General features: G+C 53.3%; 1 protein-coding gene and 1 long non-coding RNA gene across 4 annotated transcripts in view; one reads left to right on the forward strand and one right to left on the reverse strand.

Annotated features, from left to right (window-relative positions):
* The first annotated feature begins 6,676 nt into the window (after positions 1–6,676).
* Positions 6,677–21,354, forward strand: LOC126942908 (uncharacterized). 2 transcript variants are annotated; one of them, XR_007721628.1, is made up of 6 exons: positions 6,677–7,699; positions 7,917–8,033; positions 9,047–9,202; positions 11,393–12,935; positions 15,822–15,938; positions 16,657–21,354. It is a non-coding gene; the product is annotated as an uncharacterized LOC126942908 (long non-coding RNA). The 2 variants fall into 2 exon arrangements; XR_007721629.1 differs by having other exon boundaries at positions 15,828–15,938.
* The window catches only part of LDLR (low density lipoprotein receptor), a 45,693-nt gene continuing 28,222 nt past the window's right edge, over positions 9,967–27,437 (reverse strand). The window contains exons 11-18 of one of the 2 annotated variants that reach the window (XM_050770164.1): positions 27,161–27,279; positions 26,377–26,516; positions 24,281–24,422; positions 23,994–24,146; positions 21,348–21,518; positions 16,594–16,671; positions 14,294–14,451; positions 9,967–12,787 (exon numbers count right to left, since the gene is read on the reverse strand). In XM_050770164.1, coding sequence (XP_050626121.1) covers positions 12,752–12,787; positions 14,294–14,451; positions 16,594–16,671; positions 21,348–21,518; positions 23,994–24,146; positions 24,281–24,422; positions 26,377–26,516; positions 27,161–27,279 — 997 coding nt within the window. In that variant the 3' untranslated portion in view covers positions 9,967–12,751. Of the gene's footprint in view, positions 12,788–14,293; positions 14,452–16,593; positions 16,672–21,347; positions 21,519–21,606; positions 21,852–23,993; positions 24,147–24,280; positions 24,423–26,376; positions 26,517–27,160; positions 27,280–27,437 lie in introns of those variants that run through there. The other variant, XM_050770165.1, reaches the window with a different exon arrangement.

Below are 27,437 nucleotides of genomic sequence, written 5' to 3' on the forward strand. Positions count from 1 at the left end.
TGTGTAAGCTGCTGGTTTGGGGGGGTTTTCTGTGACAGATACCAAAATAAGTCCTAACTGATTGAAAATGTACTCCAGTCCAGGGCCGGCCAATCAATGTGTTCATCATTCTCCCATCCTCGGTGTTTTGGGTACCACTAAGGAAAGGAGGCTTGCACACCACCTGCCTGCCTGAGGGAGGAGAGAGGGAGGTGGGGTCCCGCCCACACGGTTGTCCCTGGGTACAGCTTTGTCCTTGGATGTGTTCCATGAACTTGGACTTGGGTTTCATGTCGCTTTCCAAGACTGAACTTAAGTGCAATTCTTTCTTAATCAGGGGCGTTTTTAGGCAGAGGGAACAGTCAGCCTTAACAGCTTCTGAGCACATTCGGCAGACACTGAAACGGTCCATTGAGGTGACCCTCAAGTCCTGTGGGTGATAAGGCTGAACTGGTGGCCTCCAGGGAGATCAACCTAGAAAAGAGGGATAAGGGCCGGGCGCGGTGGCTCACACCTGTAATTCCAACACTTTGGGAGCCTGAGGCGGGTGGATCACAAGGTCAAGACGTCAAGACCATCCTGGCCAACATGGTGAAACCCCCCAACACTTTGGGAGGCTGAGGTGGGCGGATTACAAGGTCAGGAGATCAAGACCATCCTGGCTAACACGGTAAAACCCCATCTCTACTAAAAATATAAAAAACTAGCCTGGGCTGGGTGCCGTGGCTCACGCCTGTAATCCCAGCACTTTGGGAGGCCGAGGCGGGCGGATCACGAGGTCAGGAGATCCAGACCATCCTGGCTAACACGGTGAAACCCTGTCTCTACTAAATATACAAAAAAAAATTAGCCGGGCATCATGGCGGGCGCCTGTAGTCCCAGCTACTCGGGAGGCTGAGGCAGGAGAATGGTGTGAACCTGGGAGGCGGAGCTTGCAGTGAGCTGAGATCGCGCCACTGCACTCCAGCCTGGGCGACATAGTGAGACTCCGTCTCAAAAAAAAAAATATCCTGGCGAGGTGGTGGGCGCCTGTAGTCCCAGCTACTTGGGAGGCTGAGGCAGGAGAATGGCGTGAATCTGGGAGGCGGAGCTTGCAGTGAGCCGAGATTGTGCCACTGCACTCCAGCCTGGGCAACAGCAAGACTCCATCTCAAAAAAAAAAGAAAAGAAAAGACGGGGTTGGGCATGGTGGCTCATGCCTGTAATACCAGCAACTTTGGAAGGCTAAGGCAGGTGGGTTACCTGACATCAGGAGTTCGAGACCAGCCTGGCCAGCATGGTGAAACCCCGTCTCTACTAAAAATACAAGTTAGCCAGGTGTGGTGGCAGGCACCTGTAATCCCAGCTACTCTGGAGGCTGTGGTGAGAGAGCGCTTGAACCCAGGAGGTGGAGGCTGTAGTGAGCCGAGATCGTGCCATTCCACTCCAGGCTGGGCAACAAGAGTGAAACTCCATCTAAAAAAAAAAAAATTTTTTTAAAGGGATTTTTGAGTCTAGCCCTGAAATGTCAGAAATCTCAGTCCATTCGGCTTGCAAAAATTCTGAGAATGGCGGGCCTGGGTTTAGATGTGTTCCTAGAAGCCCTTGGGGCTGTTTTAATTTTCCAAGTTCATGGATTTTCTCTCTTTTTTCTTTTCTTGAGATAGTCTCACTCTGTCACCCAGGCTGGAGTGCACTGGCACGATGTCGGCTCACTGCAGCCTCAACCTCCTGGGCTCAAGCAAACCTCCCACCTCAGCCTCCGAAGCAGCTGAGACTACAGGTGCATGCCACCGTGCCCAGGTAATTTTTGCACTTTTTGTAGAAATGGGATCTTGCTATGTTACCCAGACCGGTCTCAAACTCCTGGGCTCAAGCGATCCTCCCACTTTGGCCTCCCAAAGCGCTGGGATTAGGAGCATAAGCGACAGTGCCCGGCCGGTTCTTTTATGTGACCTGAATGGGGAGCAGAGTCCTCTATTTGTGCCCCTGACCCCCAAAGATCTGAAGACCTGAAGCAGGGCAGGGCTTTTCCACCTCAGCTCTAGTGACATTGGGCCCGGCCGTTCTGTGTGTTGGGGGCTGTCCTGGGCGTCATAGGACAGTTAGTGTCATCCCTGGCCTCCACCCACCAAATGCCAGTAGTTCCCCCTCAGCCTTAACAACAGGAAATGTCTCCAGCTGTTGCCAGTGTCCCTTCGGGGAAGAAGTCACACAAAGCCTCTCGCCTGCCTTGAAGCCTCAGGCAGGGACCAGTTTGCAAGTCAGGTGTCAGTGCCAGGGCTGGCTGAGCCTGCTGTCACCTTTGTGGTCATTCCTTCCCGCACACGGGGCAGGATGCCCCCACTGGCCGGTTCACTGGTGCAACTGTGGGCGCCAGGAGTGGAGTGGGCCCAGCCTGTGCATGGCTGAGAGTCCCGGGGTGGGGGAATGGGCACGTTTCCCTTGTCCTGCAAACTGCAGCTCCAAGTGCCCTGGAGAGAAAGCAGGCATGAGGACAGAGGGGCCGCAGTGACGAGGGTTCTGGGAGCCCAGGTTTATCTGTACCCCTGGCCCAGGGCCCGTGCCCCCCTACCCTGGGGTTGGCGCTCCCTCCCCACAGGAATGGCCTGGCTTTGTTCCCAGAGGGGGCCAAGGAGCCATTGCCCTGCCCTGTCACTCCACATCCCCTCCACCCCAGCAACCTGGACCTCAGTTTCCCCAAGGAAGAGACGGTCCCATCAGGGGGCCTGTGCCCACCACCCACATCCCCGTTCCCATCCCCCTCAGGCAGGTCCAGGGTCCTCTCTATGGGGAGAGTGAGTGGGAGAGGAACGCGGCCTGGTGGGGGCCCAGCGGGCGGGTTCCGGGAGGTGCCTGATCTCCAGGGCCGGGAGAGGCCCCACTCCGCATGCCTGGCCCCTGACTCACTGCCCAGCGCTGGCTGAGTGCCCAGGACAGCCTGAGGCCGGTGGCCTCCAGCCCCGCCCCATCCCACCCCCGCCCCCGTTTGTTCTCCCTCTGAGAGCTGCCCCTTCGGCCACCGGCTCTTTCCTGAATGATGGAGGCCGGCCAGAGGCTTGTTGATGGCTCAGCCCAGCCTTGCTGAGGTGGGAGTAAAGTTTCAGGCCCCAGGATGTGGGGCTCCACACTGGTCCCTGCAGCACTGAGGCTCAACCCCAGGACCATCCATTTTACAGATGGGGAAACTGAGGCACGCAGGACAAGGACGACCCTGGATTGTGAACTTAAGCAGTGAAGCCCCCAACGTCCCCCAGGGGCAGGGTGATCTCACTCGGGACGGGGGCAGCGTGTGTGCATCAGCAGCCCCTGGAGGATCACGCTGGCTTCTCAGATGGGAGGTAGCTCCTTTGAGGAGTCCACCCTGTGTCCGAAGCCACCCAGGTGGGAAGCGGCCAAGCCAGGGTGGGCATCCACACCTGCACCTGCCCGAGCCCCAGAGGGCGGCAGGGGGGCAGCCCAAAGCTCTAGCCACTTAGTCATTTTTTTTTTTTTTTTTTTGAGACGGAGTCTCGCTCTGTCACCCAGGCTGGAGTGCAGTGGCCGGATCTCAGCTCACTGCAAGCTCCGCCTCCCGGGTTCACGCCATTCTCCTGCCTCAGCCTCCCGAGTAGCTGGGACTACAGGCGCCGCCACCTCGCCTGGCTAAGTTTTTTTTTGTATTTTTAGTAGAGACGGGGTTTCACTGTGTTACCCAGGATGGTCTCGATCTCCTGACCTCGTGATCCGCCCGTCTCGGCCTCCCAAAGTGCTGGGATTACAGGCTTGAGCCACCGCGCCCGGCCGCCACTTAGTCATTATTGGTAGGAGGTGTGCAGGCCACGAACTCACACCATGGCCAGTCCCCTGCTCGTAACTGGTGTTTCTGGGGACGGGAGCCCAGGGCCTATGGAGTCTCGAGGCTGAAGCCTTCCTCACGCCCTGCTGCTCACTGGGCAGCTTCCCCTGAGGACTAGACTCGGGTCCCTTTCCCCAGGACTCCCCAGGCCCTGGCGGGGGTAAAGTGCGTCCTCAACCAATAGTGGAGGCCACCCAGAGGGGCAGGCGGCTGGGAGCAGCTTGGGATGGCTGCGCCTTTTTTTTTTGAGATGGGGTCTCGCTCTGTCGCCCAGGCTGGAGTGCAGTGGCCGGATCTCAGCTCACTGCAAGCTCCGCCTCCCGGGTTTACGCCATTCTCCTGCCTCAGCCTCCCGAGTAGCTGGGACCACAGACGCCCGCCACCTCGCCCGACTAGTTTTTTGTATTTTTTAGTAGAGACAGGGTTTCACCATGTTAGCCAGGATGGTCTTGATCTCCTGACCTCGTGATCCGCCCGTCTCGGCCTCCCAAAGTGCTGGGATTACAGGCTTGAGCCACCGCGCCCGGCCTTTTCTTTTTTTTTTTGAGACAGGGTTTCACTCTGTTGCCTGGGCTGGAGTGCAGTGGCGTGATCACAGCCTCACTGCAGCCTCGAATTCATCGGCTCAAACAATCCACCTGCCTCAGCCTCCTGAGTAGCTGGGGCCAAGCCTTTCATGCAACCCTCCTCTGGCCTGGCTTTCAGTGCCTCTTCCCTGATAGTTCTGGACTAAGACGTGCTCAAAGTTCTTCCCAGTTTATGGTTAAAAGAAACAGATCATGGCCGGGTGCAGTGGCTCACCCCTGTAATCCCAGCACGTTGGGAGGCTGAGGCAAGCAGATTGCAAGGTCAGGAGTTTGAGACCAGCCTGGCCAAGATGGTGAAGCCCCATCTCTACTAAAAATACAAAAATTAGTTGAGCGTGGAGGCACATGCCTGTAATCCCAGCTACTCAGGAGGCTGAAGCAGGAGAATCGCTTGAACCCAGGAGGCGGACGTTGCAGTGACCTGAGATCACACCACTGCACTCTAGCCTGGGTGACAGAGCAAGACGCCGTCTCAAAAAAAATAAAGAAAGAAACAGATCGCAATGGGGCTTGCCTGTGCACAGGAAGCAAGCTTCCAAGGCTGGATTTGAACCCAGGCACCTGACATCACATCCCACTAATTTTTGTATTTTTTTAAGTAAAGACGGGGTTTCACCAGGTTGGCCAGGCTGGTCTGGAACTCCTGACCTCAGGTGATCCACCCCCCTCGGCCTCACAAAGTGCTGGGATTACAGCCACTGCGCCTGGCTGGCCTCCCATATTTACTTAGAAATGTGAACTGGGCCAGGCACTGTGGCTCATGCCTGTAATCCCAGCACTTTGGGAGGCCAAGGCAGGAAGATTGCTTGAACTGAGGAGTTCAAGACCAGCCTGGACAACATGGTGAGACTCCTGTCTCTACAAAAGACCTAAAAAATTAGCCAGGCATGGTAGCGTGCACCCATAGTCCTGGCTACTTGGGAGGCTGAGGCGGGAGGATTGCCTCAACCCTGGGAGGTCAAGGCTGCAGTGAGCTAGGATCGCACCACTGCACTCCAGCCTGGGTGACAAAGCGAGGCCCTGTCTCAAAAAAAAAAAAAAAGAGGGGAGGGGAGGAGGGGAAGAAGGAAGGGAGGGAGGGAGGGAGGGAGGAAGGAAGGAAGGGAGGAAGGGAGGGAGGGAGGGAGGGAGGGAGAGAGAGAGAGAGAAAGAAAGGAAAGGAAAGGAAGGAAGGAAGAAAGAAAAGAGAAATGTGTGCTGTAAGCCTGTGGCCGGCCAGGCCCTCCTTCATGGAGTCACGCCCCAGTGGAGGCCACTGTGTCAGGTTTTCTGCAGGCCGGTGTCAGAGCCAGGGCTTTAATTCGAGCTGTGCTCTTAATCCCTACCCGCAAATGAACACTGTGGGGTCGGGGAGGGATGCTCTGTGGCTCTGTGGGAGGCCCAGGGAGGAGGCGTCATTTGTCCCAGACATGAGTCCCCGGGGGATAAAGGTGTGGAAACTGTGAGCCAGGCAGGGGACACAGCAAGGCTGGCATGGAGGAGACAGGGGGATAACAGGAGGGCAGGGTCCTTGATCACGCCAGGCCTGCAGGCCACAGGGCAATGTGGGGAGGATTTTCCGATTCCAAGACAAACCCCAGCTCTGGGAGAAGGGAACCTGACATGGGCCCCTTGACACAGTGGCCCCGCCTGTCTAGGTGGCTGATGTCATTATTTACCCCCAAGCTCCCCGCTCCCCATCCCAGGAACAGCCCCAGAGCAGCCCAGCCCAGGGGAGGGACGGCTGCGGATGGAGCAGAAAGTTGCCAGGAAACCCAAGCAGCCATGCTCAGTGGGGTGATGGGGACCAGGGACTCCCACTCAGAATCCTCAGTGGCTTTTTTATTCCTTCATCATCATGGAAAATCACTGCCTGCAAGGGAGGAAGGTGCTGACCCCAGACTGGGGAGGTTGGGGGGACTAGGCCAGGGCCAGCTGCAGGGCCGGGCAGCCTACACCCCTCTCCCCACCTCCCTCTGGCAGCCCTGGCTCAGCCCAGAGACTCAGGCTGACTCACTGCAGACAGCTGTGGTCTGGGATGCCTCGGGCTGCTGGAAGAGGAACGGCCTGGGGACAGGAGAGGGGGAGGGACAGCAGGGGACATTAGCTGTGGGTGTCAGACTTGCTGGGAGTGGGGCAAATTCCTCCCACCTTCCACTCTCTCCTGGCCAGAGCTGTTGAGCCTGCGGAGACAGGACAGGACCACCAGCCCTCATCCCGTCTGCAGGGGTGGCGTTCTCCAAGCTGCAGGCTGCCCCCGGCCCTGCAGGACAAGCGCCTTTGGGCGGGTGGGTGGGTGCTGAGCCTATGGACCAGGGAGCCAGAAGCGCATTTTACCAGTGCCCCGTTCTGAGCCAGAGAACTGGAACCGGTGAGGATCAGAATCCAGCCACAGTGACCCGAGACTCCTATTTCTCTCTGTAAAATGGGAGGCTGTCACCCTCCCTCCCTTCGGCGACCACCAGGGCAGAACAATAGATGGTCAGGAAACTCTGAATGTCTGCAGGTCTGTGTCACCCTCAAAGCAAAGCCCTGGTACAGGCTCCCTCCCAATGCAGCAGCCAAGGCTGGATACCAGAATCTTCCATCACCTCTGACCTCTCCTCTGGGTCATGCCCCACCCGTGCTGTGCACCCGGTCCCCCCACCCCTGCCTGGGGATGCACCCCGGTCTGCACCCCGGTCCTGCCCACCTCCCCCCCCGCCCCGTCTCAGTCTCAGCACCCTTGAGCCGCCACCTCCCAGGCCCTCCCGTTTTCCTGGCCATCTGAGCCCACTTATCCTGTTTGCCACTTGGTTGAGCACCAATTTCGTCAATCAAGCAATTATCGAGCGCATGTGTGCAGGCTCCGGGACGCTTCCTGTGTGGGCTGCTCCATTTTCCCTCCCAGGGGCGTTTTGGAAGCTTCCCAAAACAAAAGGCGGAAGGCAGGAAGGAAGTGCCACCCTGTGGACGCGGGAAAGATGACAGGCCCTGCCTTTGTCTCCGGGCGCCTGCGCAGCCCCCATCTCATGCCACTTCCAGAGTCCCTGGGGAGGGGGAGATTAGCTTTGTCTCCATTGTCGGGTGGAGAAACTGAGGCTCTGAGGTGCCCGTCACCCAGCGAGTCAGTGGCAGAGCCAGGATATGAACCCAGGTGGCCTGGTCAGTCTGCTCTTTTTGGATTTTTGTGGTGTTTTGTTTTGTTTTTTGAGACGGAGTTTCGCTCTTGTTGCCCAGGCTGGAGTACAATGGCGGGATCTCAGCTCACTGCAGCCTCTGCCTCCCAGGTTCAAGCAATTCTCCTGCCTCAGCCTCCTGAGTAGCTGGGATTACAGGCATGCGCCAATACGCCCGGGTAATTTTGTATTTTTGGTAGAGACGGGGTTTCTCCAGGTTGGTCAGGCTGGTCTCAAATCCCCAACCTCAGGTAATCTGCCCAGGTTGGTCTCCCAAAGTGCTGGGCTCAAGAGATCCTCCCACGTCAGCCTCTCAAGTAGCTAGGACTACAGGTGTGCACCATCATATCAGGCTGGTAATTTTAAAATTTCTTTGTTGTTGTTTGTTTTTTTAAGGCAGAGTCTCGTTCTGTCACCTGGAGTGCAGTGGCACGATCTTGGCTCACTGCAACCTCAGCCTCCCGAGTTCAAGAGATTCTCCTGCCTCAGCCTCCCGAGTAGCTGGGATTACAGGTATGCGCCACCACACTTGTCTAATTTTTGTATGTTTAGTAGAGACGGGGTTTTACCATTTTGGCCAGGCTGGTCTTGAACTCCTGACCTCAGGTGATCTGCCTGCCTCAGCCTCCCGGAGTGCTGGGATTATAGGCGTGAGCCTGGAAATTTTAGAATGTTTTTTAGAGATGGGGTCTTGCTATATTGCCCAGACTGCTCTTGAACTCCTGGGCTCAAGCAATCCTCCTGCCTCAGGCTCCCAAAGTGCTGGGATTACAGGCATGAGCCGTGACCCCCGGCCACGTTTGTGGGTCTAACCACCCCAGTGTCGTGTCACCCCCAGGCCGACCCTGTCCCTCCTTCAATCCACCCAGTAAGGCACCATTGCCTGGGCTTCATCAGCCCGTCCCTGTTGGGTTCAGGCGGTGGGAGGCAGCGGTGGGAGATAGAGCCTGGAGCAGGGGATGGGCTGGACTCTTTCCCCCTCCCTCTGCCGGGGACCACATGTGCAGCAGTTCTTTCCCTCCTATGAGTTTCTGGCTCCCACCAGCTCCCAGGCTCCAGAAACCACGTCTTCCCTCTCCTGGTTTTGTGGTGGTGGCGCTTTCTGCTGTTGCTTATTTCTGGGTTACCTCACTGTCCCCCCGTTTCATCTTGAACATTTTTTGTGATTTTAATTGTAGTCCAATACACCTCACATAAAATTGACCATGTTAACCCTTTTTTTGAGACGGAGTCTCTCTCTGTCGCCCAGGCTGGAGTGCAGTGGCGTGATCTCAGCTCACTGCAACCTCCGCCTCCTGAGTCCAAACGATTATCCTGCCTCAGCATCCAAGTAGCTGGAATTACAGGCACCCACCAGCACGCCTGGCTAATGTTTTTGTATTTTTAGTAGAGGCGGGGTTTCACTATGTTGGGCAGGCTGATCTCGAACTCCTGACCTTGTGATCTGCCCGCCTCAGCTGCCCAAAGTGCTGGAATTACAGGCGTGAGCCACCGCACCCATCTTTCATTTCTTTTATCCCCTGTAGTGTCCCACAAGCCTACGAGAGAGCATGGTTCGCAGTAAGCACTCAACATTTGTCGAGTGAATGAATGGATGAGCAGAGGACTTGACAAAATCTCCAACTCAGAGAAGCGACAGCAGAGAACACACTCACCAGGGCAGCCATCACAGCACAGGCCAGGTACCGTGGCAGCCCGTGGAGACCGCATGCGGCCCAGAGTTCTGGGAAAATCTCCCTCTTCTGGGCCCTTCTCCTGGGGAGTCCAATCCACAAACAGATGAAAGAAGGGAGCGAGGCCGGCCTGGGCGGGGGCTCACACCTGTAATCCCAGCACTTTGGGAGGCTGAGGGGGGCAGATCACCCAAGGTCAGGAGTTCAAGACCAGCCTGACCAACATGGTAAAACCCCGTCTCTACCAAAAATTCAAAAATTAGCCAGGCATTGGCTGGGTGTGGTGGCTCATGCCTGTAATGCAAGCATTTTGGGAGGCTAAGGTGGGCAGATCACAAGGTCAGGAGATCAAGACCATCCTGGCTAACACAGTGAAACCCCGTCTCTACTAAAAATACAAAAAATTAGCCAGGCGTGGTGACGGGCGCTTGTGGCCCCAGTTACTTGGGAGGCTGAGGTGGGAGAATGGCATTAACCCAGGAGGCGGAGGTTGCAGTGAGCTGAGATGGCGCCACTGCACTCCAGCCTGGGCGACAGAGCAAGACTCCATCTCAAAAAAAATAATTGCCAGGCATGGTGGCACTCGCCTGTCATCCCAGCTACTAGGGAGGCTGAGGCAGGAGAATTGCTTGAACCTGGGAGGCGGAGGTTGCAGTGAGCCAAGATCATGCCACTGCTCTCCAGCCCGGGGTGACAGAGCCAGACTCTGTCTCAAAAAAAAAAAAAAAAAGAAATGAGCGAACAGAAGAAAGTGCGTTGAGTTTAGACAAACCGGTTCATTTAAGAAATTTAATTGATCACAGTAAGACAGTCAGGCTACAAAAACCTTCTATACAGTGGTTTAAAAAGTGACACCCGTCTCCCCGAAGCCACTCATACATACAGCGGGGGCATCATCCTCCCGAAAAGCGTTGCACACAGTCCAGTTTGTGCAAATAATCTTTGTACATAAAGAAGAGGCATTTCAGAGACAATAACCCACTACGCAGGGCACCGAGAATAGTCACTGAACAAATACAGCAACCAGCGTTTGCATAAATAAATAGATTTTATATATACCTGTATATATATATAAGTGATAACAGTTTCAACCAATATACAAAGTGCAAACATAACAAAAAACCCCACTATCTGTACAGGGATGCATTTGCATGCTCCGAAACCAGAAAGGCTTGTCATGGTTCCCTGCACTGGGGGGGGCACAGTGTTTCGTCCCTGGGGACAACAGCCAATCCCTGTGACATCTTCACACCGGGAATCTGAGGGAGGCTGTCACTCTCTCTCGGGTCATCAGTGCAACAGTAACATTTAGGGCAATTTCAGAAAGAACCTGAAGTCCCGTCAAACGATCCAGACTGGAGGATTTACTTTTTTTTTTAGTTTTATTTATGAGATAGAGTCTTGATCTGTTGCCCAGGCTGGAGTGCAGTAGCTTGATCATGGCTCACTGCAACCTCCACCTCCTGGGCTCAGGCGATCCTCCTGCCTCAGCCTCCCGAGTAGCTGGGATCACAGGCATGCACCACCGCACCCCGCTGATTTTTAACTTTTTGATTTTTGTAGCGATGGGATCTCACTTTGTTGCTCAGGCCTGGTCTCCAACTCCTGAAAATCTTCCCCTCCTGGGTCCTTCTCCTGGGGAGTCCAAGCCACAAACAGATGAAAGAAGGGAGCGAGGCCGGCCCGGGCGGTGGCTCACACCTGTAATCCCAGCACTTTGGGAGGCTGAGGCGGGCGGATCACCCAAGGTCAGGAATTCAAGACCAGCCTGACCAACATGGTAAAACCCCGTCTCTACCAAAAATTCAAAAAGTAGCCAGGCGTTGGCTGGGCGTGGTGGCTCACGCCTGTAATGCAAGCATTCTGGGAGGCTAAGGTGGGCAGATCACGAGGTCAGGAGATCAAGTGATCCTTCTGACTCAGCCTCCCAAAGTGCTGGGATTACAGGGGATTACAGGCATGAGGCACCTGTGTCTGGCCAACTTCATTTTTTAAGAGATGGGGTCTTACTATGTTGCCCAGGCTGGAGTGCAGTGGCATAATCATAGCTTACAGCAGCCTCAAATGCCTGAGCTCAAACCCTCCTCCCACCTCAGCCTCGCCATGCCTGGCCAGAGGCCACAGGCTGCTGATGCACCAGGCATGTGTTTTTTGTTTTGTTTTGTTTTGTTTGAAACAAGTTTTGCTTTTGTCACCCAGGCTGGAGTGCAATGGCACAATCTCAGCTCACTGCAACTTCCAACTCCTGGGTTCAAGCGATTCTCCTGCCTCAGCCTCCCGAGTCACTGGGATTACAGGTATGCACCACCACACCCGGCTACCTTTTGTATTTTTTGTAGAGACAGAGTTTCACCATGTTGGCCAGGCTGGTCTCGAACTCCTAACCTCAGATGATCCGCCCTCCTGGGCCTCCCAAAGTGCTGGGATTACAGGCATGAGCCATTGCACCTGGCCTTACCATGCATGTTTTAAACACATACCCATCAATGACAAGATCGGGGATGTGAATGGCTTGGAGGCATTTGCATAGTAGTGGAGGCACTAGGTGAGCAGACATAAAGAAGACAATGGCAGTTCTCAATATTCACCATCATGGCTTTGAAATCCCGGTCAACCTGCCCCTCTCTGTCTCTGGCATTCATTGACACGGGCTTTCCCTGGCCTGGGATCCCATCCCAACACACACGACAGAAAACAGTGCAAAACAACACAGATGCTGAATTTACACAATGTACAACTCTGAACTGAGAAAGTGCAAGGAGACCACAGGAATGGAAGTGGGTAGGGGTGGGGAGGACGGGCACCAGGCTGGCGTCCTGACAGCCACACCTGGGTGCAGGCCACGTGTCCTCATGGCCAAGGTAACCGGGTGTCTCAGGCACTTAATAAATATTAAGGGTGACCAGAGACTCAGGCTCTCCCTCTGGGAAGTGGCATCATTTGGTGAATGAGTTTGGTCTCAGTGCCACCACGGATTCAGCCAGATCAGTTCCGACGCCATGAATCCCTTTCCTGGTTTGAGGAAGGTACAAGCCCAGCTTGAAAGACACCGGGTGGGTCCTGATTCGGGGGTGACAGGGCAAAGGCTAACTTGGCTGTTGAGCAAGGCTTGTGTAGAAGAGGTAAACACGTTGACTCCTGAGTTTAAGGGTTCGGCTTAGAGACTGGTGGACGAGGCAGGGCCAGGGGTCCCGTTGGTGACATCTGCTGTCTTGTGTTGAAAGCCACTTGCTTCTCTGGACCTGACATCCCCTGCCCTTTCATCTTTCACGTTTGAGGATTGTGTCACAGTGGAGAGAAACTCAAAACTTCCAAATGGACATGTCATCCTGGTGCCCCTGGGCCTGTTTCTCTCCTCCTTCACAAGTAAAGAAAGCAAAAATCCCAACCCAAGCCACTGCATGGACACTGTCCGAAGCCTGTTCTGCCTCCCAGATGAATAAATATATAAAACAAAGCTCTGGCAGGCAATGCTTTGGTCTTCTCTGTCTTTGACTAAAACGAGGCCGGCGAGGTCTCAGGAAGCGTTCTGGGCAGGGACGGACTCCAGGCAGATGTTCACGCCACGTCATCCTCCAGACTGACCATCTGTCTCTGCCAACAAATGGTAAACAGCGGAAACGATCAGTCCAGCATTCAGGAAACTCGGCCGGAGGCCACCTACTTCTCACCTCCTGGGCTCCCCAGCCTCCCACATCCTGATCCCTCAGCATGTTCCCCCAGGAGCCGCCAGAGGGAGACGGTGAGTACACAATTCAGTCACTTCCCACCGCTCTCGGGCAAAAGCCAAAGTCCTCCCCCCCGGTGGCCCACAAGGCTCTGCACAACCAGCCTGGTCGTCTCCTGCCTTTTTACCCCTCTTTGCTCCAGCTACAACGGCCTCAAACCCAACAGGCACGGTCCAGCCTCAGGGCCTTCGCACAGGCTGTTCCTCTGGCTCAGAGAAGCCTACCTACCCTAAACCCCTTGTCTGAAGATCAAGGCGGGCATGGTAGCTCACGCCTGCAATCCCAGCACGTGGGGAGGCCAAGGCGGGTGGATCACTTGAGGTCAGGAGTTCGAGACCAGTCTGGGCAACATGGCAAAACCTCATTTCTACTAAAAATACAGAAATTACCCGGGCATAGTGTTGTAATCCCAGCTACTCAGGAGGCTGAGGCTGAGGCATGAGAATTGCTTGAACCCAGGAGGCAGAAGTTGCAGTGAGCCAAGATCGCAACACTGCACTCCAGCCTGGGTGACAATGCAAGACCCTGTCTCAAAACAACAACAACACACACAAAAAACACCTCCTCTCCCTTCCTGCCTCCCAGCCCTCTGGAAACCCTTCTTTGAGTTTTGTTTTGTTTTTTTAAGAGACAAAGTCTTGCTCTGTCACCCAGGCTGGAGTGCAGTGGTGCAATCACGACTCACTGCAGTCTTGACCTCCTGCTTTAGCCTCCCTAGTAGCTGTAACTATAGGTGCTTGTCTAGGCTAAATTTTTATTTTTTTGCAGAGATGGGGTCTTGCTATGCTGCCCAGGCTGGTCATGAACTCTGAGCTCAGGTGATTCACCTGCTCAGCCTCCCCAAGTTCTGGGATCACATGTATGAACCACCGTGTCCGGCCTCTGAACTCTTTTTTTGAAATGGAGTTTTGCTCTTGCCACCCGGGCTGCAGTGCAGTGGTGCGATCTCGGCTCACTGCAACCTCCGCCTCCCGGGTTCAAGCGATTTTTCTAGCTCAGCTTCCCAAGTAGCTGGGATTACAGGTGCCTGCTACCACGCCCAGCTAATTTTTTGTATTTTTAGTAGAGACAGGGTTTCCTTATGCTGGGCATGCTGATCTTGAACTCCTGACCTCAGGTGATCCGCCACCTTGGCCTCCCAAACTGCTGGGATTACAGGCGTGAGCCGCCACGCCCGGCCCCTGAACTCCTTTTGACTTTCTTTGCCCCGTCACCATCTGATGGAACTCTATGCGCTGATCCAGCGTTCCTCTACATCAGCGAGGCCGTTGTCCGCTGACATTCTGAACAAGCACACAGAAGCATTCACCTAAGGCCGTCCTCGATCTGGAGGGCTGGGGAAGCCTCTGGCCTTCTAGAGGGGGTCACTCACCGAGGGGTAGCTGTAGCCGTCCTGGTTGCGGCAAATGTGGACCTCATCCTCTGTGGTCTTCTGATAGACAGGGTTGTCAAAGTTGATGCTGTTGATGCTCTTCAGCCGCCAGTTCTTCCAGAGGAGGAAGGCCCCCAAGCAGAGGAAGACGAGGAGCACTGTAGGGAGAGGCACACTCTGTCACACAGCTCCGCTCAAGACAAGAGACCCAGCTCCATGGCTGGAGCGAAAACACGGGCATCATACCATAACCTGGACTCCTGGTCTTTTATGTTTGTTTAGAGATAGTCTTGAGGGCTGGGCACAGTGGCTCACGCCTGTAATCCCAGCACTTTGGGAGGCCGAGGTGGGCAGATCATGAGGTCAGGAGTTCGAGACCAGCCTGGCCAACATGGTGAAACCCCGTCTCTACTAAAAAGACAAAAATTAGCTGGGCGTGGTGGCGGGTACCTGTAGTCCCAGCTATTCGGGAGACTGAGGCAGGAGAATTGCTTGAACCCGGGAGGCGGAGGTTGCAGTAAGCTGAGATTGCACCACTGCATTCCAGTCTGGTGACGGAGCAAGACTCCGTCAAAAAAAAAAAAAAAGAGACAGTGTCTTGCTCTGTGCCCCAGGCTGGAGTGCAGTGGCATCATCATAGATCACTGCAGCCTCAACCTCCTGGCCTCCAGCGATCCTCCCAACTCAGCTTTCTGAATAGCTGGGACTATAGACATGCACCACCATATCCGGCATTTTTTTTTTTTTTTTTTTTTTTTTTTTGCGTTGAGACCAGCCTGGCCAATGAGGTGAAACCCCATCTCTACTAAAATTACAAAAACCAGCCAGGTATGGCGGTGCATGCCTGTAATCCCAGCTACTCGGGAGGCTGAGGCAGGAGAACTGCTTGAACCCAAGAGGCGGAGGTTGCAGTGAGCTGAGGTTGAGCAACTGCACTCCAGCCTGGGCAACAAAGCGAGACTCCATCTCAAAAAAACAAAAAATAAACAGGCCAGGCGCGGTGGCTCACGCCTATAATCCCAGCACCTTGGGAGGCTGAGGCGGGTGGATCATGAGGTCAGGAGTTCAAGATCAGCCTGGCCAACATAGTGAAACCCCATCTCTACTAAAAACTACAAAAATTAGCCGGGCGTGGGGGTGGGCGCCTATGGTCCCAGCTACTCGGGAGGCTGAGGCAGGAGAATCGCTTGAACCCGGGAGGTGGAGGTTGCAGTGAGCCAAGATCGTGTCACTGCACTCCAACCTGGGTGACAGGGCAAGACTCCATCTCAAAAAAAAAAAAAAAAAAAAAAAAAAAAGAAAAAACAAACAAACAGAAAATAGGCAAATCTATCCATAAGAATTTTATTTATTTATTTATTTTGAGACGGAGTCTTGCTCTGTTACCAGGCTGGAGTACAGTGGCGCAGTCTCAGTTCATTGCAACCTTGACCTCCCAGGTTCAAGCAATCCTCCTGCCTCAGCCCCTCAAGTAGCTGGGACCACAGGCAAGTGTCACCTGCCCAGCTAATTTTTGTATCTTTTGTAGAAACAGGGTTTCGCCATGTTGCCCAGGTTGGTCTCGAAGCCCTAAGCCCAAGCGATCCACCCATCTCAGCCTCCCAAAGTGCTCGGATTACAGGCATGAGCCACGGCACCCAGCCTTGTAAGTATAAGGAATATCTAACCTGAAGCCCACTGGGTGAGCCACACCCCAGAAGTAGCTGACTTCTTCCATATTTCTGTCCAGGATTAGCCACACACAAGGCTGTGACTTTTTAAGAAATAGGAACCGGGGTACAGTGGCTTGTACCAGCTACTCGGGAGGCCGAGGTGGGAGGATCACTTGAGCCTAGACATTGAGGCTACAGCAAGGCATGATCGCGCCCCTGCACTCTAGCCTGGGTGACAGAGCAAGACTCTGTCTCTAAAACAAATTAAATTTCTTTTTTCTTAAAATTTAAGGAAAAAGGAAAAAAGAAATGTAATGTGAGTTAGGATGAGCATGAGTGAGGCAGCGAGAGTGCGCCTCTCCACACAGTCCCCTGCAAGAGAACCAGTTCCCCAGAAGGCACTCAAGTCTCGGTGAGGCCATGTCCGCAGCACAGGACCCAGCTCCACGTCCTCCATCTGACCCCTTAGCTGTCTGATCTTGTCACTGTCAGCCCGAAGCCGGGAGAGGCTGTCGGGGTGATAAGGGACACTCAGTGGGGCTGTACCCTGCCCGGGAGAAAAGGTGAACAGGCCCAACCGGCCAGGCACAAGGTCACATTGCAGGAGGCTGTGACCCGGGGGATGCTGGGGGACTGGCCCGCACTTACCAGTGGGGAGGACGATGGACAGAGCCCCCACGCTCTTGGGTTTCTTCTCATTTCCTCTGCCAGCAACGTCGCCCAGAGCTGCAGGAGAGAAGCAAGAGTGAGGCCCAGGTCTAAAGGAAGACCACCAAGAAATGGAGCAGGCAGAGGATGGCAGTCACGGCCAGGAAAGTGCCCAGCACGTCTCCCTGGGCACTTGGAGAATTTCCCGAGTCTGCGAGACGCCACACGGGCTTATTTGTGAGTTACCAAAGTTGTGGGACTCAATTCCAGTTTAAGAAGGCTTTTTTTTGGGAGGATAGAAATAGGGGTCTGGCTATGTTGCCCAGGCTGGTCTTGAACTCAAGTGATCCTCCTGTCTCAGCCTTCCAAAGTGTGGGGATTACAGGCATGAGGCACCGAGCCCAGCCTAAGAAGGTTCTTGAGCCTCACGTTCATGAGTCTTTAGGGCAGGGTCGCAGAGGCTTTCATTCCAGGAGGTTGACAAGGTCGTGGGTGAAATTTTCGTCAACTTATCTCTGCATTTTATTAAAATGAGCATATTTTGGTCCGGGCGTGGTGGCTCGCACCTGTAATCACAGCACTTTGGGAGGCTGAGGCGGGTGGATCACCTAAGGTTAGGAGTTCAAGACCAGCCTGATCAACATAGTGAAACCCTGTCTCTACTAAAAATACAAAATTAGGTGGGCGTGGTGGCGGGCACCTGTAATTCCAGCTACTTGGGAGGCTGAGGAAGGAGAATCACTTGAACCCGGGAGATGGAGTTGCAGTGAGCCAAGATCGCATCATTGCACTTCAACCTCGGCAACAGAGCAAGACTCCCTCTCAAAAAAAAAAAAAGCCAGGCCTAGTGGCTCAAACCTGTAATCCGAGCACTTTGGGAGGCTGAGGTGGGCAAATTGCCTGAGGTCAGGAGTTCAAGACCAGCCTGGCCAACACGGTGAAACCCTGTCTCTACTAAAAATACAAAAATTAGCCAGGCGTGGTGGCGGGCACCTGTAATCCCACCTACTCAGGAGGCTGAGGCAGGAGAATCACTTGAACCCAGGAGGCAGAGGTTGCGGTGAGCCGAGATCGTGCCACTGCACTCCAGCCTGGGCAATAGAGCAAGACTACATCTCAAAAAGAAAAAAAAAGAAAAAGAAAAGAAAAACAATGAGTGTATTTTGAAGGGGACAGGGGAGCCACCTTCGGACCCCACAGTGCCCAGCATGCTCAGTCCTGAGGTTGAATGGCACAGAGGCTGATTGTCCTGCATTAACTGTCCCACGAATTATGGGATGGGGATAACCTCGGTACAGAACCATGCAAGTAGACCTGGGCCATTCAACATAAAGGCCCCGGGCAAGTCAACATTTCAAGTCCACTAGAGCTAGGCACGGTGACTCACGCCTGTAATCGCAGCACATTAGGAGACCACGACAGGAGAATCACCTGAGGCCAGGAATTTGAGACCAGTCTGGGCAACATAGCCAGAACTCCCTCCTCTCTACACAAATGAATGAACGAATGAACGAACGAACGAACGAATGAATGAATGAATGAATGGCTTCTTTGCCAAATTTGAGGAGGTCTGGAATTCTAGCAGTGCCCCACCTCCCCAAAGAAAGAAGGTTTCCTGGCCTCTCCCAGGCAGTTTCCATTTTATCCTGCTTGTAACTGAACAAAGGTTTCAGCTACTCTGGGGGAAAAAAAAAAAAGAATGGTCTGAAATTTGCTGATGTGCCATTTTTTTTTGTTTGCTAGAAGTCTAGGAGCACCATATCCCAGCAGCGCAAAGCAGGTTGGGCGCCCTCTGGTGGACAAATGAATGACGTCCTGACCCATACCTGGGTCTCATCACATCCAGGGAGGACAGTGAGGCCAGGTCTTATAGGACGAAGACAGCCAGACCCTCACCCCAGTCCCCAAACTAAAGGAGGAGCCAAAAAGCTTAGGAATCCGATAATATTCCTTTTTTTGGGGGGGGGGGTGGGGATGGAGTATCACTCTTGTCCCCCAGGATTGGAGTGCAATGGCACAATCTCAGCTCACTGCAACCTCTGCCTCCTGGATTCAAGTGATTTTCATGCTTCAGCCTCCCGAGTAGCTGGGATTACAGGTGTGCGCCACCACGCCTGGCTAATTTTTGTGTTTTAGTAGAGACAGGGTTTCACCATGTTGGCCAGGCTGGTCTCAAACTTCTGACCTCATGTGATCCGCCTGCCTCAGCCTCCCAAAGTGCTGGTATTACACGCATGAGCCCCTGTGCCCTGCCCAGGAATCCAATAATATTCTAATGCATTATTTTTATTTTTAGAGATGGGAGTCTTACTATGTTGCCCAGGCTGGACTTCAACTCTTGGGCTCAAGCAGGTCTCCTGCCTCAGCCTGTGGGTGTGGCTAGGACTGCAGGCATGCACCTCCACACTGGCCTTTAATGTGTTAGTTTTTAAAATTTAAATTAATGAAAAAATCCCCCAATGAACAAAATACCAACATTTTCAAGGACAGGCTATGATCTTACACCTGCAGGATTCGGCCTCACTGGACCACTGGCTCCAATAAAACTTTATTTACAGAAGTAAGTGGCCAGGCCTTGGCTATACTGTGATGATTTGGAGAAAAAAAAAAAAAAAATGTTTTTGGAGACAGAGTTTTGCTCTGTCACCCAGGCTGGAGTCCAGTGGCATGACCTTGGCTCACTGTCTCCCAAGTTCAAGCAATTCTCTACCCTCAGCATCCCAAGGAGTTGGGATTACAGGCGCCCACCACTATGGCCAGGTAACTTTTGTGTTTTTTTAGTAGACTGGGGGGGTTTCACCATGTTGGCCAGGTTAGTCTCGAACTCCTGACCTCAAGTGATCTGCCCGCCTTTTCCTCCCAAAGTGTTGGGAATACAGGCGTGAGCCACCATGCCTGGCCAAAATTTTGTTTAAATTGCATTAATCTCAGCACTTTGGGAGGCCAAGGTGGGCAGATCGCTTGAGCCCTGGAGTTGGAGACCAGCCTGGGCCACAAGGCGAAACCCCGTCTCTACAAAAAAATTCAAAAATTAGCTGGGTGTGGTGGCTCATGCCTGTAGTCCCAGCTACCTGGGAGACTGAAGCGGGAAGATCACCTGGTCCCTGGGAGGTTGAGGCTGCAGTGAGCTGTGACAGTGCTCTATCACTCCAGTCTGGGGTACACAGTGAGACCGTGTCCCAAAAAAATAAAAATAAAAAAGTTTTGGCCAGGCACCGTGGCTCATGCCTGTAATCCCAGCACTTTGGGAGGCCAAGGCGGGTGGATCACGAGGTCAGGAGTTCAAGACCAGCCTGCCCTACATTGTGAAACCGTCTCTACTAAAAATACAAAAATATTAGCTGGGCATGGTGGTGGGCACCTGTAATCCCAGCTACTCGGGAGGCTAAGGCAGGAGAATCACTTGGACCTGGGAGGCAGAGGGTGCAGTGAGTTGAGATGGCGACACTGTACTCCAGCCCGGGCAACAGTGAGAGGCTCCGTTTCAAAAAAAAGAATTTTAAAAAATATATTGCATTACCATGTTGAATAGTTGGGTTTTAAAAGAAAAAAATTAGCTTCTTTGTTACTTATTTTGTAGTAGAGATAGGGTCTTGCTGTGTTGCCCAGGCTGGACTTGAACTCCTGGGCTCAAGCCATTCTCCCACCTTGGCCGCCCGAAGTGCTGGGATTACAGGTATGAGTCACCAAAAAATAAATTGTAGGCCCGGTGTGGTGGCTCACGCCTATAATCTCAGCACTTGGCGGGGGCCGAGGCGGGCAGATGACTTGAGGTCAGAAGTTTGAGACCAGCCTGGCCAACATTGTGAAACCCCATCTCTACTAAAAATGCAAAAATTAGCCAGGCATGGCGGCGGTGCCTGTAATCCCAGCTACTCTACTTGGGAGACGGAGGCAGAAGAATCGCTTGAACCTGGGAAGCGGAGGTTACAATGAGCCGAGACCGCGTCACTGCACTACAGCATGGGTGAGAGCGAGACTCTGTCTCAAAAAACAAAACAAAACAAAACAAAAAAAGGCCAGGCGTGGTGACTCATGCCTATAATCCCAGCAGTTTGGGAGGCTCAGGTGGGCGGATCACCTGAGGTTGGGAGTTCACGACCAGCCTGACCAACATAGAGAAACCCTGTCTGTACTAAAAACACAAAATTAGCCAGGCGTGGTGGCGCATGCCTGTAATCCCAGCTACTCCGGAGGCTGAGACAGGAGAATCGCTTGAACCCAGGAGCCAGAGGTTATGGTGAGCCGAGATCGCGCCACTGCACTCCAGCCTGGGCAACAAGAGCAAAACTCCATCTCAAAAAAAAAAAAATTGTAAAATTGTGTTAAAATGTACTGGATTCCTTAGCCTTTTGGAGCCTCTGCGAAAAGCTGCGTACTGAGGAATCCCTCCCTCTCCTTGCCTGAGTCCTGGCCTTTCTGGGCGGATGCATGAAGGTGAGGCAGCGAATGTGCCTTGATAAAATTTCAGGACCCAGACTGTGTGTGGCTGACTTTGGGAACCAGGAGCCTGAAGGACCCGGCCCCTCATATGATTTGGCCCATTTAATCCTTGCAAAGCGGGCAAGAACTGGTATTAGGCCCACTTTACAGATAGGGAAACTGAGGGCCCAGAGACACATGGCCCAAGTGAGAGAAGGTCAGCAAGGGAGTGAGGACGCCACCTTGACTCCATCTCGTGACCAAAATGTTCGTGGCCACTGAAGGGGCCCACCTCCTGGGGAAGAGGGGCCCAGGGAAGGCCCAGCCTTTACCTTGGTGAGACATCGTCACTGTCTCCGCCGTGGTGAGCCCAGGGGTGGCCCCAGGCAGCTGGGAGGTGTTGGGAACAGGCCGGGTGGTTGTGTGCTGTGTCGCTACGGCTTTGGAGCTGACCATTAGCCTGACGGTGGAGGTCTCCTGGGTGGCCACTGCAGCCTCAGCCTCTGAAAGAATAAATAAACGTCTTCTGAGTGCCACATGCCTGCAAGCCCCTCTAATAAGTGTGCGCCTAATGAGGAGAAGTCTAAAATGACCTTGGGAGGCCAAGGCAGGAGGATCTCTTGAGTCCAGGAGTTTAAGACCAGCCTGGTCAACATGGCAAAATCTCATCTCTACATAGAACAACAACAAAAAATTAGCCAGGTGTGGTGGTGCACGCCTGTACTCCCAGCTACTCAGGAGGTTGAAGTGGAAGGATCACTTGAGCCCAGAAGGTAGAGGCCGCAGCGAGCTATGATCCCATCACTGCACTCCAGCCTGGACGTCAGAGTGAGACCCTGTATCAAAAAAAAAGAAACCAAAAAATAAAAAAATAAAGGCCGGGCGTGGTGGCTCAAGCCTATAATCCCAGCACTTTAGGAGGCCGAGACGGGCGGATCACGAGGTCAGGAGATCGAGACCATCCTGGCTCACACGGTGAAACCTGGTCTCTACTAAAAAATACAAAAAAACTAGCCAGGGGAGGTGGCGGGAGCCTGTAGTCCCAGCTACTCGGGAGGCTGAGGCAGGAGAATGGCGTAAACCTGGGAGGCAGAGCTTGCAGTGAGCTGAGATCCGGCCACTGCACTCCAGACTGGGCGACAGAGTGAGACTCTGTCTCAAATAAATAAATTAATTAATTAAATTAAATTAAAAAGTCCAAAATGAGGCCAGGCGCGGTGGCTCACACCTGTAATTCCAGCACTTTGGGAGGCCGAGGCAGGTGGATCACCTGAGGTCAGGAGTTCAAGACCATCTTGGCCAACATGGAGAAACCCCATCTCTACTAAAAATAGAAAATTAGCCAGGCATGGTGGCACATGCCTCTAATCCCAGCTACTCGGGAGGCTGAGGAAGGAGAATCGCTTGAACCCAGGAGGCAGAGGTTGCAGTGAGCTGAGATCACGCCATTGCACTCCAGCCTCGGTAACAAGAGAGAAACTCCGCCTCAAAAAAAGTGCTCACGCCCCTAATCCCAGCAATATGGGAACCCGAGGTGGGCAGATCACGAGGTCAGGAGATCAAGACCATCCTGGCTAGCATAGTGAAACCTCATCTCTACTAAAAACTACAAAAAATTAGCCGGGCATCGTGGGACGTGCCTGTAGTACCAGCTACTGGGGAGGCTGAGGCAGGAGAATCGCTTGAACCCAGGAGGCAGAGGTTGCCATGAGCCAAGATCGTGCCACTGCACTCCAGCCTGGGTGACAGAGCAAGACTCCATCTCAAAACAGAAAAAAGAGTATTGAAAATAAACACCATGAATATCTACTTTGTGATCGTATTGTTTCTTTTTCTTTTTTCTTTTTTTTTTTACAGATAGGGTTTCACTTTGTCCCCCAGGCTGGAGTGAAGTGGTGTGATTATAGCTCTGTGTAGCCTCCACCACCTGGGCTCAAGCACTTCTCACACCTCAGCCTCCCGAGTAGCTGGAACCACAGGTGTGAGCCGCCACGTCTGGGTCATATTGTTATTTGTTGTTATTCAAAAGGGAGATTCAAGGGCCGGGCACGGTGGCTCAAGCCTGTAATCCCAGCACTTTGGGAGGCCGAGACGGGCGGATCACGAGGTCAGGAGATCGAGACCATCCTGGCTAACACGGTGAAACCCCATCTCTACTAAAAAATACAAAAAACTAGCCGGGCGAGGTGGCGGGCGCCTGTAGTCCCAGCTACTCGGGAGGCTGAGGCAGGAGAATGGCGTGAACCCGGGAGGCGGAGATTGCAGTGAGCTGAGATCCGGCCACTACACTCCAGCCCGGGCGACAGAGCTAGACTCCGTCTCAAAAAAAAAAAAAAGGGAGATTCAATTTGCTTGAGGGAGGTGTTGGCCTCAATTGAGACTTTCTCAGAGGATGAGAAAAGTCCACAAAGGGGGCCTGGCACGGTGGTTCATGCCTGTAATCCTAGCACTTCAAGAGGCAGAGGTGAGTGGATCACCTGAGGTCAGGAGTTCGACACCAGCCTGACCACCGTGGAGAAACCCTGTCTGTACTAAAAATACAAAAATTAGCCAGGCGTGGCGGTGCATGCCTGTAATCCCAGCTACTTGGGAGGCTGAGGCATGAGAATTGCTTGAACCCAATAGGAGAGGCAGCAGTGAGCCAAGATGGCACCACTGCACTCCAGCCTGGGTGACAGAGCAAATCTCAAAAAAGAGAAATAAAAGTCAACAAAGGGGACCATTTCCTCCCTCAGGGCCCTTGTCAGAAATCATATCACCTCTTCACGGGTCCGGGAAAGAGGAAACCAGGTATCAAAGGGGAACTGGGTATATGTCCAGCCCAGTGCTGATGTGTCCATCCAAGGAAAGAAAAGTATGGTTTTCCCGACTCACGAGTCCTCACAATGACTTAGAGGTACCCATTTGACAGATAAGCAGAGAGTCTCAGGAGGGGCAGTTGGAGGACACAGGACACAGAAACAAGGCGTGTGCCGCACCTGTGAGGCAGCTCCTCATGTCCTTGGCCAGCAGCATGCCGTCCGGGCAGGTACAGGTAAACTTGGGCGACTGGGGGTTGATCTGTGGGGCAGGTAGGCACAGATACTGGCAGCCGCCATTGCTCAGCGTGGTCCTCTCACACCAGTTCACTCCTGGGGCAGAAGAAGTGGAGTCAGGGCAGGAACCAGATCATCAGATAGACTAGAAGATTCCAGAAACTTCCAGAACATTCCAGAGTTTCCACAAGGAGGTTTCAAGGGGGGGGGTGGGGCTGACCCACCCTTACCTCTTGGCTGGGTGAGGTTGTGGAAGAGGACCATATCCTCTGGGGACAGTAGGTTTTCGGCCAACAAATTGATATCAGAACCTGTGAGGCGGTTGGCACTGAAAATGGCTTCGTTGATGATATCTGTCCAAAATACTTTGTCCTAAACAGGCAGCAAGGAAGATGACAAATCCCATTAAACACTGGGATGAGATACAGGCCACCCTCTCTCCACAACTTGTTTGCTTGTTTGTTTTTTGAGACAGAATTTTACTCTTGTTGCCTAGGCTGGAGTACAGTGGCCCAGTCTCGGCTCACTGCAACCTCCACCTCCCGGGTTCAAACGATTCTCCTGCTTCAGCCTCCTGAGTAGCTGGGATTACAAGCACACGCCACCACACCTGGCTAATTTTTTGTATTTTTAGTAGAGACGGGATTTCACCATGTTGGCCAGGCTGGATTCAAACTCCTGACCTCAGGCTATCCACCTGCCTCGGTCTCCCAAAGTGCTGGGATTACAAGCGTGAGCCACCATGCCTCACCCACAGCTAGCCTTTTTTTTTTTTTTTTTTTGAGACTAAGTCTTGCTCTGTCACCCAGGCTAGAGTGCAGTGGCACAATTTCGGCTCACTGCAATCTTAGCCTCCCAGGTTCAAGCGGCTCTCCTGCCTCAGCCTCCCGAGTAGCTGGGACTACAGGCGTGAGCCACCACACCTGGCTATTTTTTGTATTTTTAGTAGAGATGGGGTTTCACCATGTTGGCCTGGCTGGTCTCGAACTCCTGACCTCATGATCCGCCTCCCTCGACCTCCCAAAGAGGTGGGATTATAGGCATGAGCCACCATGCCTGGCCCACAACTAGTTTTTAATTGTGGTAAAAATATACATAACATAAAATGTACCATCTCAGCTATTTGTAAGTGCACAGTTCAATGGCCTTAAGCAGATTCACACTGTTGTGCAAGTATCACCATCACCACCACCCATTTCCAGAACTTTTTTTCTTTTCTTTTCTTTTTTTTTTTTTTTGAGACAAGAGTCCCACTCTGTCGCCCAGGCTGAAGTGCAGTGGTATGATCTTGGCTCACTGCAGCTTCCAACTCCTGGGATCAAGCAATTCTCATGGCTCGGTCTCTGGAGAACCCGGGATTACAGGTGCCTGCCACCACACCTGGCTACTTTTTGTATTTTTTGTAGAGACAGGGTTTCGTCATGTTGGCCAGGCTGGTCTCGCACTCCGGGACTCAAGTGATCCTCCTGCCTCAGCCTCCCAAAGTTCTGGGATTATAGGCGTAGGTTGCCGTGCCCAGTTTAAACCTCTTTTCTTTATAAATTACCCGGCCTCAGCTATTCCTTTACTAAAATGCAAATGGACGAACAGACCTGGGGGGACTCCACTTTTGGCTCTGGGTAATCATGCTGCCAGGAACGTGGGGTTATAAAATAATGCCATTTCCTTAGAGCAGGTTTCCCCATCGTGGCTGTATCTAGGGCCTGCTACTTCTCTGTTCTGGGCGTTCAGCAACGTCACTGGCCTCTACCCACTACATGCCAACAGTCTTCCCCATCAACTTGTGACAACCAAAAAATCTCTAGAAATCGCCAAATGTGCCCTGAGAGCCAAGATCACATGTGACCGAGGATCACTGCCTTTCACTGCTCTCAGTAAAAAGAATACAAAGCACCAGGCGCGGTGGCTCACGCCTGTAATCCCAGCCAGCACTTTGGGAGGCAGAGGCAGGTGGATCACCTGAGGTCGGGAGTTCGAGACCAGCCTGGCCAACATGGAGAAACCCTGTCTCTACTAAAAATACAAAATTAGCCGGGCATGGTGGTCCATGCCTATAATCCCAACTATTGGGGAGCCTGAGACAGGAGAATTGCTTGAACCTGGGAGGTGGAGGTTGCGGTGAGCCGAGATCACACCATTGCATTCCAGCCTGGGCAACAAGAGCGAAACTCCGTCTCAAAAAAAAAAAAAAGAAAATAGAAATAACTCAGGTCTAAGACCTCCTCCTAGTCATGACCAGTTTTCCGCATTCGTCTTGGCTTGAGTGATCTACACAGTCTGTGTCTATCTGCCATCTAAGTTCTTGCATCTCGTACGTAAGCCGCACCTCAAAGATGGCCAAGGAGAAGGGGTGGGCCAGCCTCTCTTTGTCCTCCAAGACGGTCTTCCGGTTGCCCCCGTTGACGTCGATGCTTGAGATGGAGTGAAGTTTAGAGTCAACCCAGTAGAGGCGGCCACTGGGGAAATCTAGAACACACAAGTGGATAAGGAGAGGTCACGTGCCGATGCCAGTCCCAGAGGGGCCTGCGGGCCTGGCCACGCTGATCCGGGCAGGAAGAACCCCCCAGGGACCCGGCAGAGGTACCTGGAGAGGCAGCTCCAACCATGTGTGATCCTGAACCCCTCCCCTGTGACGCCCTCTCCAACAGGCAGGTAGGGGAGCTGCAGGTCAGAAAAACCTCAGGGAGGCTGGGTACGGCGGCCCACGCCTGTCATCTTAGCAGTTTGGAAGACGGAGGTGGCAGGGACCCTTGCACCCTGGAGTTTGAGACCAGCCAGGCCAACATAACAAGACTGTGTCTCTTCCCCAAAATAAAATACAATTAGTCTGTGTGGTGGCACGTGTCTGTAGTCTCAGCTACTCAGGAGGGTGAGGCAGGAGGATCACTTGAGTCTGAGAGGTGGAGGCTGCAGTGAGCTACGATTGCGCCCCTGCACTCCAGCCTGGGTGACAGACCAAGACCTCATCTCAAAAAAAAGAAAAAACAAAGAAAAGAAAGAGGGACATCTTCAGGGAGCAGCTTGGGCTTGTCCCAGAGCCACCTGGCAACCCCCGTCCGTCCTTTAGCCTGTGCCCGGCCCTGGCTGGGACAGCCGTCCTGCGAACATACCTAGCGTGATGCCATTGGGCCACTCAATGTTTTCAGTCACCAGCGAGTAGATGTCCACACCGTTCAGGCCCCCTTTCTTGATCTTGGCGGGAGTTCCCCAGTCAGTCCAGTACATGAAGCTGGTGGGAGGACAGAGAATAGCTGTGAGGCTGGAGGGTGGGGGAGGATCCCAGCCAACACGTGCAACGAATTCTGGCAGAAACAGCCAGGCTCAGGCTTGGGAAATAGCCCTGCTGGGAACCCCAAACTCCAAATATGGTTTGTTTGGGGTGTTTTT

The sequence above is a fragment of the Macaca thibetana genome, chromosome 19 (genome assembly GCF_024542745.1).
Source record: "Macaca thibetana thibetana isolate TM-01 chromosome 19, ASM2454274v1, whole genome shotgun sequence".
NCBI lineage: Eukaryota > Metazoa > Chordata > Mammalia > Primates > Cercopithecidae > Macaca > Macaca thibetana.